At 40.3% G+C, this 14,564-nt stretch overlaps 2 protein-coding genes across 6 annotated transcripts in view; one reads left to right on the forward strand and one right to left on the reverse strand.

The window, feature by feature from the left end:
* Positions 1–2,065, reverse strand: part of elp2 (elongator acetyltransferase complex subunit 2) — a 24,198-nt gene extending 22,133 nt beyond the window's left edge. For both annotated transcript variants that reach the window (XM_072447561.1, XM_072447562.1), the window contains exons 1-4: positions 1,912–2,065; positions 1,681–1,759; positions 836–906; positions 616–760 (exon numbers count right to left, since the gene is read on the reverse strand). In XM_072447561.1, coding sequence (XP_072303662.1) covers positions 616–760; positions 836–906; positions 1,681–1,759; positions 1,912–2,055 — 439 coding nt within the window. In that variant the 5' untranslated portion in view covers positions 2,056–2,065. The remainder of the gene's footprint in view (positions 1–615; positions 761–835; positions 907–1,680; positions 1,760–1,911) is intronic.
* Positions 2,066–8,197: 6,132 nt separating this feature from the next.
* The window catches only part of ctnnal1 (catenin (cadherin-associated protein), alpha-like 1), a 45,558-nt gene continuing 39,191 nt past the window's right edge, over positions 8,198–14,564 (forward strand). For 2 of the 4 annotated variants that reach the window (XM_072447565.1, XM_072447566.1), the window contains exon 1: positions 8,198–8,387. In XM_072447565.1, coding sequence (XP_072303666.1) covers positions 8,292–8,387 — 96 coding nt within the window. In that variant the 5' untranslated portion in view covers positions 8,198–8,291. The remainder of the gene's footprint in view (positions 8,388–14,564) is intronic. The other 2 variants (XM_072447563.1, XM_072447564.1) reach the window with 1 other exon arrangement.

Genomic DNA, 14,564 nt, shown 5'->3' on the forward strand with positions numbered 1-14,564 from the left:
TTAGGTACAGGTACAGCTGCCATTATTATAGCTTGGACACACCCCCAAAGCAACAATTACAATTCATCCCATCGCTCAATAAGATACTGGATCTTGTTCATAACCGGATCAAAATTGTGCTCAAGTAGATACCCAAACATTTCATTATTTCCATGTCACTTTTAGAACAAAGGCTTGATAGTTGCATTACTTGACTTTTGTCCCAATTCACTCTGTAACCGGATATATTTGAGAAAGTATTTACAAGATCCAGAACCGGTGGGAGACATTTTTAGAATCTGACAGTAGAATAAGCAAATCATCAGCAAATACCGACTATATTGTGTTTTTTATTCCTGCCATTCTTATTCCATTAGCAACTGTTGTTGGCACTGTGACCAAACAAATGTGAAATACTTAATTTGCTTTCTTTCACAACAGATTATCATTCTTCACTAGCTTTATGAAATCAGACTTATTCAGAAAGTTAAAAAAAATGCATTACATGTACTTTAACTTTTTTGGAGAATAGATCATTGTTACTGTCTACAATTCTTACAGTTCTAGCGATGTTTTTTAATCCTTACATCTCTAAAATGAAATAATATCAATGGTCAGGTTTGCACCCCCTCTAACCATTTGTATCTCCCCTGCAAAGCCACAGACGCACTGTGGAGTCCGAGGCTGAAGAGGCCACCAGGATCTGGGATTCATGAAGGTATATCCCATCCACAGAAGACACAGGAGCAGTGTGGCCAGTGCACTCGACTGACCGAATGAACTAGAAACAGAAATAATTACATTTGGATTAAAAATAATAATAATATTTAAAAAAAAACAATAAAAGGCAACTTACGGTGTCATTTTGTGCTTCCCAAACAATGAGACGATTGTCTGATCCTGCAGAAACCAGGTGGCGTTCTTGTCCTGTCCACAACAAAAATCTCCTTTACAAATAAAATTATTTCAACAGGCAGCACTTCATACTTAGATACTGAAACAATATTGATAAATCAAGCTATTTGATAAAGCCTGGGAAAATGCACAATCTGCATGAATAGCCTAATACTAAACTGTAGTAGGAGAGAGGTAAATGTGAACAAAGACAACGGATTAAAATATTTCCTTAAAGCTCTTTCGCCAACAGTCAATGTACAAAAGTATTTGTTTAACCTGATGAAGGCCGAAGGGCCAAAGCGCATTGGTATTATTTAATTCCTATTTGCCATAAAGGCTTAAAAGGAACTTTTTGATTGCATCAGCTTCTTTCTACTTTTCAAGACTAATCCCTGCACTCAAAAGCACCAAAAGGACAACTTTATACCATCTACACATCCAAGTAGCACTACTGCCTTTTTCTAATTCTAATGTACCAAAGATATGTGCCATTGAATATTGAACTATTTATTTGTTAATCAATCAATCAATCAATCAATCAATTTCTTTACTGCATTTTGTTTAGATGAATTGGTGAGTAGAAGTTAAGAGTAAAAAAGTATGTATCTTATAATAAAGTACTGCATAAATTACACAAGCCAAATAAACTCTATAATTGCAAACAAATGCATACCGACATCTGACAGTTCATTGTTGTTCTAAAGTAATTGCAATAACTCGAATTCCAACTCAAATTTTCCATAATCTGGATCTAATGGCACAGATGAGAAACTTTCCCCTGGCACTTATTTCTATGGCACTTACCACAGTCACTTCTGTGAATCCACCTCACTGCATTAACTCTGCCCGTGTGTCCGTTCAGCAAAGCGACAACAGCTCTCTCCTGAAGCGAAGAGGATTCCATTTGGTAAATGATGCAGACGAGAAAAGAGGGTTTAAAAGAAGTAAGTTTATAAAAACACAATGTATACAATGGACACAGTTACATCAGACGTATACACTGACTCAACTGCGGGATAACAGGACTTCTCGTACCTGGGGATTGTACAAAGCCACTGAATTACATGTCCCAAAAGCTACAGTTCCCCGTCGGCTCCACGAAACTACATTTGGAGTTCTATTTGCACAACAAGCTACATGACATGTTTCCATGCATGTTTCCAACAAGGGAGGCGCCATGTTGGAGTCGTGGTGTTGCAGTAATTGGAGCTGTAGCTAAACAGTGTGTAGTGAGTAGTTCCGCTGCAGCTGAATTTTATTTTTATTTATTTAACCTAAAAATAAATACACAAACATCACTATTTATTTTAATCTTCAATTAAAACAAGAAATGTTGTGTACTCTAGCGAGACCAGACCGTTTATACATCCATGGACCAGACCGAGACTATGGTGCAAGAATTTTAAATTCCTCAAGAGAGTGCTATTTCACCATAAATAGTAGGTCTTCTTTACTGACCGCACAGCTCTAAGTCTATAATAACGTATTATTTATACAAACATTTTGTAAGAAATCATATTACATTTATTTACGTAATGTGTGCGTAAAATTTTCAAGCCTGCAGCATGGGTTCGTATACCCACTAAAAAACAAAAAAAATAACCTAATTAGACTAATATTGATATGTTTTCAATATCCAAGTTGTTGGCCTAGTTGTTGTTTGTTTTTATGCCTAATAAAAGAGGATTAGTCAATGGTCAGTGGTCAGCCCTGAGTGGAGTCTGGACACACTGCTGTGTCACAGTATATTATGTCCTTGTGGAGAGTTGACTGGAGGTGACTGGTCGCAGCTGAACTCGCTGTCAGCCACACAGCCTGATATTAAAAAAAAAAAAAGCCTTTGGGTGAGTGGGGGGGAAATAAATAGATAATTAATTTGCAAAGAATTTCAAACAGCGAGTTTATTCGATGAAGGGAGAGGAATAGGATGACATCTGTGAACTCTAGAGACGATGATAAATGACAATATACCAAATCGAGAGGAGGAGTTTGTTAACTTGCCAGTTCCCCAGTCTCTAAGTGACAAAGATGTAAGAAAAGCACTGTCACCAGCACTTTGACAGGAAATAAATAATGCCTGTCCCTCTATTGTTGTTCCTCTTACTCGTGTCTCCAAAGGTTTGGACAGACTTGGCAGGAAGAGATGACCTCTCTGCTGAGGATGCCCATGCATCCTCAGCAGAGAGGTCAGAAGTGGCAGCTAAACCTTGGCCACAGCCAAAACAGCTGCAATACTGAAAACTACAGCCATTATCTTTTCAAAGCTTGGACTCTACATTTGGCAATACTTGCTTACATAACAATGGATTTAGCTGGCAACCAGCGAGTTTATTTAGGAAATATCCTGTCCTACTTTCTCATAGCTAGACAATAATACATTATTTTGATCACATGCATTATGAGAGTAGAATCTCTTATTGTTTAGATAGTCTTGTTTTTTATAAGTTTTTTTTTTTGTATTCATTTTTTTTTAATAAGAGTTTTTTTTAGAAGTTATACATTTTTTTAAATTATTATTATATGTCTGTGCTTAATCTGTTTCTGTACCTAATCTGTGTTGCAACATTTAAATTTCCCCATTGTGGGTCAAATAAGGGTTATCTTATCTTATCTTGTAAAGCAAGCATTTGACCCTAAATTAATTAACTAAGGTAACAGCAGAAGACGGAGAAAAGAAAAAAGTCAAGTGTTTCTGCTTGCCACTCTGCCTGCTTTTGTTCACATGGAATCAAATTAGACTTGTCCCTGAGGGTGCCACTTGGCTGTAATTACAGACAGATGATCCGCTGTTTATTCAGCAGCTTTGATTCTGAAGGTAAACTAACATTTCTCTTCACTTTGAGTTATTGAGAAGAATGCTTATTCATCTATATGTTGAAGCCTATAAAGTTGCCACTATCCTGGACTTTACATCCCAAATAAAAGGAAGTATGAATGTCAATTTGTAGCCTATTTTAGCCTTTTAGTTTTATGTGGTTGAAAAATCTCCTTTGTTCTTCCTTTAATACATCACTATCTACTTATCCTTATGAGTGAGTGTTCTTGTTTGACGGTTCAGTGTGCAGTAAGCTCAGCAGTTCCCATCCCAAAAGCCTCGGAGCTTGAAGCAAAGATGAACGAAAGAGAGCAAAAAGAGTGAGAGAGGAAAGCCAGCACTTCTATAGTGCGTACGCCGAGAGAGTGCAGCAGCTGTTAGCACTGTGCATAAGCATCTTTTATTTAATGAGGAACACTTCTGTGGAGACACAGAGGAGGCTTCCTGAGTGTTGAGGGTTTGGGAAATATTTCAATGTACAGAGATTGGAGACACAGGAGGAAATGTTGATTATATGAGGGAAATTAGATTCTGTCAAATGTCTGAATGTAGATCAAAGAGTATATGCAAAGATAAATTAGAAAAGGGTCTTGAAGTCACTGTATTTGCATAATTTGCCAAACACAATGTTAGTGTGCAAATAAGGGATGTTTTTGTATGAAATAGAAATGCTGTGATTTCCCCCAGGTTTATTATTTATTTTCCATAATGACAAAACAACTGAATTGTCTTATCATCAAATTTAGAAAACTTTGCTGATATTTTGATCAGATGAGGGATAAGACAAAAACGTACAAAATGACATGCAGTGTGTAGAGCTGTAATTTTTTTCTATATTAATAACTATTTTATATTCTGGTCAGCAGTGCGTGTCTGTATGCTCAAAGCATTGCATTCCTTTATAATGATGCAGTCCGTGTGAGTAAGCGGGAACCTATGCAAACAAGCAGAGCTAGTCTAAAGCGCGGCTCTAGGGTTTTAAATAAATACTGACAGGGTTAAGGGCAAAACTCACATACTGCTATTGTCTTGATTACGGACACTGCAAACTACCATAGTGATAAATCAGTAAGCACAAGCAAAACCTATCAGCATCAGTACCATGTTCATAAACCATGCCTGCTCTCTGCCTTCTGTGTGTAGTATAAAATGGGCCAACTTCTCACCACTCATTGTCCAGTGGCTGCTCTTTTAAAAGTTGGAAATAGATACTGAAGCCACTCGAGGTTAGAGAGAACTTGGCAGCCATTGGGTTAGGCCTGGGTCCAGATGACAAAGAAGTATGGAGTCTGTTCACAGGCACATAATAGGACAAGCTGCAACGTGAACATTTTTTGGGGGGGAGTTGACTTTGGAGATTAACTGTGCATAAGGAAGTTTGAGAAATTCTGTAAGCCAAGATAGGGCTGTGCAATTATGAATCTAATTTCAAGTTATGTTTTCAATTGTTACTGTATTACATTTAAAAAATAAACTACTTTTATTACTACTACAATTCAGAATGAGATGTATGCATTCTTTCCATTAAAGCAGGGCCACTCATCTAATCTACATCTATAACTAATGACATTTTAACACAACATCAGAAGTACCGTAACCATTTGAGGTTATTGTGATTTCAATTATGAAATACATCATCGTGATTGTGATGTTTTCTGCTGGAATGTAAAGAGCAGCACAATATCTTGTACACTTAGCTGTTGATTGCACTGCTGACCACTTGACCAATTCACCCTCACAAAAGGCATCTAGATCTCAATGTTTACCTGATTAAATAAAAGTGAATAAATAAAATAAATACATTGCATGGAGAACAGTTGTAGCACCTGTCCAAAGGCACCACTGTTGTTTTGATCAGTCATGTTTCCATATTCTCTGGAACTCTTCATGTTGGCTCCTATAACATCCTATATATCATCACTGTGAATTAGGCTTACATTTTCTGTATGACCTTTTATTAGATTTAATTTGGGGTTTCTGCAACTCAATGCAGATTACCAATAATGTAGACATTGTAATAAAGCTGCTATTACATTATTGCATTGGCTATACCCAGGGCCGGCCCAGCCTATAAGCGAACTAAGCAGCCGCGTAGGGCCCCGAGGCGTTAATAGGGCCCCCAATCTGGCAAGCCGTCTTATGCGAAGTGCAAGCGCAGCGTGCGCCACTAGTGTAGTAGCGCTGCTGGCGCGGCAGCGCACACAGCGGTAACATAACGCACAAACCGCATTTATTTGTAATGACAATCTGGCAACCAAGATACCAAACCTGCGCTGATTGTGCAACTTCATTGTGCGCGAGCAGAACGAGAGCAAAACATAAACACAACAGAACATGGTCCCTGCGTGGTCCTCATGTCCAGAGGAATATATCTCCTGGTGCCGAAAAACGAAAGAAGAAACTTCTTGACGATGTAAAGAAACTGCCAACTCAACAACACTCTCCAGGTATTGAACTTATCTTACAAAGAGACGGTTAATGCTGCTGTTTGAAACAACACGATTCTGTCACGTTAGTTCGCTCAGGCTGGAGGCGAGGAGAGCTCTGCACCGCGCATATGTCTGAATGAAAGATAATAAGCTTAACATTTACACCAGCCCGGTAGTGTTAGCTGCAGGTGAGGCCGGTGAGGGGCGTCTATGCCCCGGGTCACAAAGAGGCGGAGATCCGGTCCGGACGAGCGCCATCTCGTCCAGAACCTCTGACGTGAAACTTTGGAGTGAACAGTGTGCGGCCCCTGTCCCGGGCCCCTGTGCAGCCTCAGTTAGAGATGAGCGGGTTTGAGTTTGCGTCTCTCTCTCTCACATCACCATGTGTGAGATCAATCGTGACTCGTGATGTCTGTTTTACTTTGACTTCTTAACGTGGAATGAGAGGAACGTAAAGGTTTATGCACGTGAGGTCCATCAGCCAATCACATCGCAGCATTGTTTCATGCAGGAGTCCAGTGTGTGATGTTCTGATCAGAACAAACATTTATATTGTAATTCACTTTTAATAGAGCAATAAAACATTTCAATTTATTTAAAAAGCATCATTAGACTATTTGTTATAAATTATAATAAATTGATAGTGAAATTACGTCTGTTATAGAATAATACTATATATTTTTATATAAGTGGCAAAGTTGCAGAAACGCAGTCTCTTCACTATAGCGAGGTTTGGACCTTCACTTCTCGTTCTGTTCATTCTCTGGGAATAACATTTTTGCATTGTTTTATCAGTGTTAATTGTTAATCAAGCAATGCTTATGCCATTTGTTTAATTTAATATAACTTGTTTTGTCACTTTGGCAAGAAGGAACAGTTGGGAGCAGTAAAAGATAAATTAGTAGGGATAACTATTAATTTTACATTTTCAGTTAAAATGAATCAATTTGATCATAATTATTTTTCATAGCCAATATTGTATTGAGTAATTAAGTACACTAATGTATTGATAACTGGCTTTAATCATTTTCTCCTGGCACAGTTTCATCACATAATTTTATTGCATTACAACCTCAACATTTTACTCTTACTTTAGCGGCTGGACCACATTAAAATGCACCAGAAGACCCAAAAAAGGTCTGAAAATCTCTAGGGGAGGGCCCCCAGACCCCCCCTGTTCATTAATTTAAACTGCTAATGTGGCTGTCGACCTTTAACGCCCACAAATACACCCACAAACATATCTGGGACGTGTGTTATTTGTTCAGGGAGTAGAGGTGATGTCAGCGGAATACCAAGTTGCATTGTGGGATTTAAGTTAGCAATATTTGAGCTTGTGAGGTGTTGAGAATAAACTAACTGGCAAACGGATGCCCTGGCGTTTTGGTGCGCTTTGTTTGCGTTGAAGAAAGTTCCCATATGTGAATTGTTCACTGACAATGGCAATAAAACTGATTCTGATGACGTGGTGAGGGGCCCCCAAAAAAAATTTCGCTTAGGGCCTCCTGAAGGCTTGGGCCGGCCCTGGCTATACCTTGAATAGAAATAGGAATTTGTTGGATCTTGTCCAAAACCTGTCCAAAATGAAAGCACAAAAATGGAAGTGGAACGACGATGCCAGGAGTTCAAATCGTGAACTGTGATGAAAAGATGACTCATGTTTTGCTTCTTGAATTGCTCCCGCGTAAGCAGCGTCACCAGCTCGGGGCGCACACGCGTGGACAGCCCGGGCAGAGGTGTGTGCGGTTGTCCACGGCGGTGTGCTGCAGTCCGCGCGCTGCTGGAGTTGGGTAAACTACACGGACATAAGCGGGCGCAGCCTCCAAACCACCGACCAGTCCGGATTCAAGCGGCGTGCGTGCGTGTGCGTGGAAGAGAGTGAAACCGAGCGCGAACCCCCCGCGGAGTGTTTAAGCAAGTCTGCCACTCTCCAAGCGTGCGGCACGGGAAGCACGGGCAGCACGGGCAGCACGGGAAGCACGGGCAGCACGGGCAGCACGGGAAGCACGGGCAGCACGGGCAGCACGGGAAGCACGGGCAGCACGGGCAGCACGGGAAGCACGGGCAGCACGGGCAGCACGGGAAGCACGGGCAGCACGGGAAGCACGGATCTGCTCGCACTGAACCGGGAGGAGGCTGTGCATTGTTTAGGCACACGGAGCTCGGCGGGAATGGCTTCATCTCCGTGCGGCAACACAAACTTTGATTCCGGACTGGAAATCAAAACTCGCTCAGTAGAACAGACGCTCATCCCTCTTGTATCGCAGGTAAGTGATGGTGGAATAAAACAAGACGTGTTCGAGCAGCGTGTCTTTGCGCACTTTCAGACCAGATCATTTCGCAGCCGCAGCCGCCCGGGGCTAACTTTCTTCATGTTTACCTGTTTGCAGAGCGTGTCTGTGCTCTCCAGGCGCGGGCACGTCCCACGTTTGCGCTGTTACTGTTTAACGCAATAGTAATGCAAGTGTTAACTGCAACCGATTGTGCTTTCCACCCAATGTGGCAACAAAACCAAACCTGTTACATAAAACGAGTTGGCTATCTTCATTAGGACATGCACAGGAGGGAGGTTTTGGCTTGGCTCATGAGGTAAAACATGGCAACTGGAAATGAAATTCCCACTTTTCACATTTTACATGCTGCATTTTACATTTTACCCACACCAACGCCTGAAAGTTTCCCAGAAGTCTCCCGTATAAGTCATGTGGTCAGACAACAGCGCCGAGCCCAACTTCTCTGAATGGGCCACTTTGAGGCACGTGTTTTGTTTTCCAATAAACAGTAGGAAATGAGAGAGAGCCTCTTAAAGCCACTGGACTCTTTCAACAAATCAAACCCCACTCAAGTCAACATGGAAGTCCTCAAGCGTGACATCTAGACCAAGTGTTGATGAGGAGAAACAGGTCTGTTCTAAATAAGGCCTAATCTAAGGGTAAGTTGTCATATTTGGGAGGACCAATTCACTTGGTTGGTTTAAAAGTGATGTTCAAAGATGTACACAACGTTCTTCTACGTAAACCTTTAGGTTTTGCACTCAACGTATTGTAGGCTGTCATTCTATTGCAGTCAGTACCCTGAAAGAAGAATGCACTGTATTCAGTAACTGCATACAGCACATTACACGCAGTGTTGAATTGTGGGCCTCAAGGACAGTCTATTCTAACTTTTATTCTCTCATAGTGAGGCAAGAAGTCCCCATAGCAACAGAGCTCTGCAATGCTGAAAGATCCACCTCCAAATACTGCAAAATACACATACTTTCCTCTTAATTAATTAATTAATTGTTATAGGTCTCTATTGTTTTCTCTTCAGTACACTGACATACTATAGAGTTTCTCTGGTTATTTGATTTATAGGAAGGGGTGTGGAAGCATAACAGGCAGATTAAAAAGGAACATGCATTTGTGGTTTTGCATTTGTGCGCGGTAACAAAAGAAGCCTTTGTACAATGGCAAAAGCACAATATACAAAGCGCTCCTCTTCAGTTAACACCTAATACATTACTGCCATGTGAATATTTTTTCCCCACATATGGATGTCACTCTTGGATAATTACTGACAGTGAAACCAGTTTTAATATAGGGCCTTCATTTTGCGTGTATATTGAAAAAAGTCATTTGGGTCACTGTACAGAGGAAATTAAATCTGAATCGGTGGATACAATTGAGTTTGATAACGTATCTTGTCCTCTTCTCTCTCTTTGTATATTTGCTACAGTCTGACGTTGATATCTTGGGCCTTTGTTATCAGCTCTACTCCCACCACCAGCCTGGTAATTATAGGCTTTGGAGTCTCCCTGTCTTTAGCCACACACACAGCCAAGAAAGACGGTTCACTCTGCACGCCACGCTTGTTTCTTCTACGCTTCACCTGTACTGTTTTGTCTTCAAATTTAGAACTACTTTGCCCTAACCAACTTGCCTTTACCTGTAACTCGCATTAATTTAAGTTGCTTGAAAGTTCAACTGAGCCTTTAACTTATGCTGTAACTCTGCACCTTCTCCACATAAAGACCAATTTCCATACCTATAGAATGGCAGTGTGGGGGAATGAATAACTGTGGGTGGTCACAAATGCATTAGATATCACATGGAGAAAGGAGAAACTGGTGCCAAACCGTTAGCTGTTAGGTGCTTTGTGATGTGGTTTGTGGCCAGACTGAGAACAATTAGAAAGATTTCTATTTGATGCTGTGATTTGTGACATTGGAGCGGCTGTTGGGGTGATGGTGTCAGGGGGAGACGGACACGGTGGGCTTGAAGTAAAAATATGCAGTTTTTTTCTTTATCTTTGATCACATCACTGCCCACCAATTTCTCTGACAGAAGGATTGTAGAAGTGATGATTTCCTAGTGGGGCTAAGCCTGAAGTTTCTTAAAAGATTTTCAGTCTATAATTGGGTCCAAAATCCATCCACTGTCCACTGTTGTTAGCGATGACAAGCTCCCAGGCCTTCTGTCGAGCTTGTATTTTCTGAGTCCTATTATGTTGAAGTGAACCTAAAAGACCAGATAAATGTGTTTAGTTGTTACTTAAGCCAACGCCAACAGCAAGATTGAGAGTGTTTTATTTTTTTCAGCAACAACAAGCTCATTAAGCACAGTCTGTACTTAACAGCAGATAAACACAGTTATATTTAGAGGAAACGGGCAAGTATCTTGAAGTAGATTCACTAAATATAGGCTTGTTTTATTGATTTATAGGACCTGTATTAGAGATTGCTATAGTAGCTGGGAATAGCATATTAGCAGTACTTGTCTTTAGTGTTAGTTAGTGATCGATGATATTTCAGAGGCTTGTGAAAAAGTGAAGTGAGTGTAAAATGAAACACAAAAGTGCAGAAATATCACTTTGCACCCTTGTTTTTTAAGATTAGAAAGGAGGATTCAGTGTTTTTTATTCAGCTCTTTTTAAATTTAAAGACAGACAGCATATTATAGCTTTACACATCTCCCAACTAACGTAGTATCATCACATTTTTGATACCACCTCAATTCTTTTAGCGGCAGTAATTGTAGTTTAGTCTGCTGAAGGTTACCCCCCCCCACTGGTGATTATACTGTACCAGCTCCAAATCTCAGTGCCGTCCATCTCTGTCTTCTTCTGCAGTGACATGACAAACGCCTGGTAGAGCAGGGTGTGTTTCTCTATAGCAGACAGAGAAGTATGACTGTTGCCATCAGCTCTCACGGGTCTGCTCCTCCAGCCCTGTGATGATAATGAAGACAAATGGCCTTATGGTACCAACGTGAAGTCACACGACGATAGCACCAAAGCCTGGAAACATATGTGAAGAGGAGGTATAAGTTAAGCCATTTTCATACCAGTGTTGTAGTCGGCTAAAGACTTTTTTTGCTCTCAGACATTTTAAGTATCTGAATGATTTTGGCCATGTATGTGGATCGAGAGTGCACTGACCTCAAGCTTATGGAAGATCACACAATTACAAGAACAATTACAAACAACCCTGGTAAAGTAAATTTATCTAAAAAAAGTTAGATTAAACTCACAATTCACTCATAAAAGTCACTACATTCTTTCTGCTGTTGTCCTTTTAAAATCTCCCAAATAATTAGTCTATAAAAATGTTGATCGACCAAGACTAATCGACTGATCGCATCCCCATAATTAGGGATTGGCGATATATCGGTTCCAGTATCGCTATCGGCCGATACCGGCTCATTTTTACCAATCAATATTTATTTCCGATATATATTTTTGCCGGTGCTGTATTGAGTGTGCAGTGTTCCTCGGTGCATCCAATTTGTCTTTTTAAACAGACTAATGAATAAAAATGGAAATACGGTAGAAGAGAAATTAGGCTAAAATATGTCTGCATATTAATACAATTATACCACAAATTGTGTTATATCCCAGATAAATGTAGTCTGGTTTATTAAGTGAAAATGCTAATGCATAATCTTGATGAAATTGGGTTTAGGCTGGAAATGGGAGGGTAATGTTGAGAAGGTGATGACATTGAGACTGAACCAGACCTTTCAACACTGGAATTTAACCCTCAAAGTGTCTCCAACAAGTGCCTCCCTTATACCATTATCAGGAGTTTTTCATTCTCCATATCAATCCCCCCACACAAGACGGTGAAAAAGAATAGTTTATTTCATGAATGAGAGTTCAGACTGTATACAACACTGAACAAGGCCATGCTATCAAATAAAACAGACGTAATACCACTTAACCCTCAGCATTCTCTTGTTAAGTGGCTGCATTAGTCGGCTAAACTTTGTCAAATTAGAAGCTGCGGATCTCGCTTTGATGATCACTCCCTCGGGTTTCCTCTTGCTCCGATCTTTCCGGCTGTTTCTCTCTCGCCTACACACACACACACACACACACACACACACACACACACACACGTGGATACAACATCTCTGCCTGGGACTACATGACCACTGCTTGGCCCTAATCCTGCCTCTCGCGCTCTTCTCGCTATTGCTATCAAGGGAGCCATTACAGTTTGCTGTTCCCTTTAAGTGCTGATAAAAGGGTCTGTCTCACATGTCAATCCATTGACCTCTTCCACGGCTAATACACTTCCACATGAAAAACCCATGTGTGTCTGTGCCGAGTGGTGAGAAAGGCCATCTTACCATCTCAGTTTAACTTATTCATTGGCGTTGTAGCCACGGTAATAGCAGTAAAGCTTTTAATTGTCTGAATGAGGACCAGGAGATTTGTTGGAGGTGCTGGCTTGGCTAATAAAGTGTTGATTTAGCTTCACTTCTGTTATCGCACTGTGCAAAAGTGATATTACCAGTGGCTACATTTTTCAAAAGTCCCCAGTTTGTGTCAGATGGAGATGTGTTGCAATTTCAGGGGCTTCAGCTAAATACCTCAAAGTAATCAGTTTATTAAAGGGTTGGCTCGTCCGGATTTCACTCACAACCTGAAGTCATATAATTTTCTCAACCTGTAATTTTAGGGCATAATTGCTCTTTTATATTTGTGCTGTGGGGAAAATGAGGCTGTATACAGTAGCAGTCTGTCTCTGAGCTCCTGTGCATGAATCACAGCAGAGCATTACGGGCTTTAAATTCTCCTTAAGTATCAGGTGGCTTAGCCCATTGCCAGCTTGTACAGTATGTTCATAGTACTGTATTCATGGTATGGAGATACATGAGCTTTTATGTCAGCATTGAGAGGAAAAAACATTACTTACTTGCTTTTGTTTTGTTTGATATGATATTATGGATTATTGCGGGTTTGTTTTCACCAGTTTGAAAATTAGATCAATCTAAATTGAGATTTAATCGTTGTTTTCTTGGTGAAAAACATCATTACATTGTTGCCAATTGTAAAATGTCATAGCAACGCTTTAATACAAGACATAATTATTGGTTGTAAAAGATGAGAAGGCTTAAAAATAAGAGAAAGTGTACCGTGGCGCCTCAAAGAGAAAGTGTTTTGCATCTGTCTAAAGCTAAACTCAATAAGATTAAAAAGCAGAAACCTTGGTTGTACTAAGATGCATTCTTAACATTTCCACAGTAGAATTGATGTTGTGTTCACCACCTCAACTTGCTTCCTGCAATGAAATCGACCGAAATCAACGAGTGTGTAGGAGCACCATCCCACCAGGGTAAATAATGTCCTCCTAGGAGAGACCGAGGACCATGACAGCACATTCCACTTCCTCTGATTCCGCATGCAGCTCCCTGTTTTCTATTGGCCGAGACATCACATCATGTTTCTGTGTTGTGTTCTGCCTGGAAGACTACAGGTAAACAGATGACAGGCAGTTATTGTTGTTTGTCTCTTGGCTGAAAGTGAAGTGATTATTTGAGGCCCGAGCACATGACATTGACGAGGACGGCTGTTCCCAGCATAGAGCTCCTTCAGTGGGAAACTGCACGAACTGAATCCACAGAAACTTTCTAAATCATTGATGATGAGAAACTGATAAATAACTCAAAGGTATTGACACAAATGTATAAACATGTGTCTTCAGTTGTGAATGTGTGGTTTGCAAGATGTCATGAGGTTTTTTGCACTCAGTTGCTTTATTCAGTAATGTAACCAGTAAACATCAATAAATTAGAATATTGTGGTTTTGGTTTTTTAAAACAATTTTAGGGTTAACACTGCATTTCTTGCTTAACATGCAGAACAGGAAACCTTTGTGTCTTCAAGTATTCTCTTCTTTTTTTGGCCTCTGGCTTTGTCTTTGCTTTAATTTTTATGTGCTTCTTTTGGTATTTTGTTATGAACGGCCCTTTCATTACCTCTTCCTGCTAAGATTCAAATGTTCATTAGTTTATCTTCCCTCGTCTCTGCCTCATTGTTTGATTGAAAGACTTTAGTACACTGTTGTCTTTCCTCTTGCTCTGCCTGCTCCAGAGGAATCCTCAAGTCTGCCTTATATGTGTTAATTGCTTTCCTAAAGTGTCTTTGAACTTGGTGCCTTTTGATAATGAGTTCTTTTA

Source organism: Eucyclogobius newberryi, unplaced genomic scaffold (assembly GCF_026437365.1).
Source record: "Eucyclogobius newberryi isolate DKJ021-1_F unplaced genomic scaffold, fEucNew1.0.hap1 SCAF_16, whole genome shotgun sequence".
NCBI classification, from domain to species: domain Eukaryota; kingdom Metazoa; phylum Chordata; class Actinopteri; order Gobiiformes; family Gobiidae; genus Eucyclogobius; species Eucyclogobius newberryi.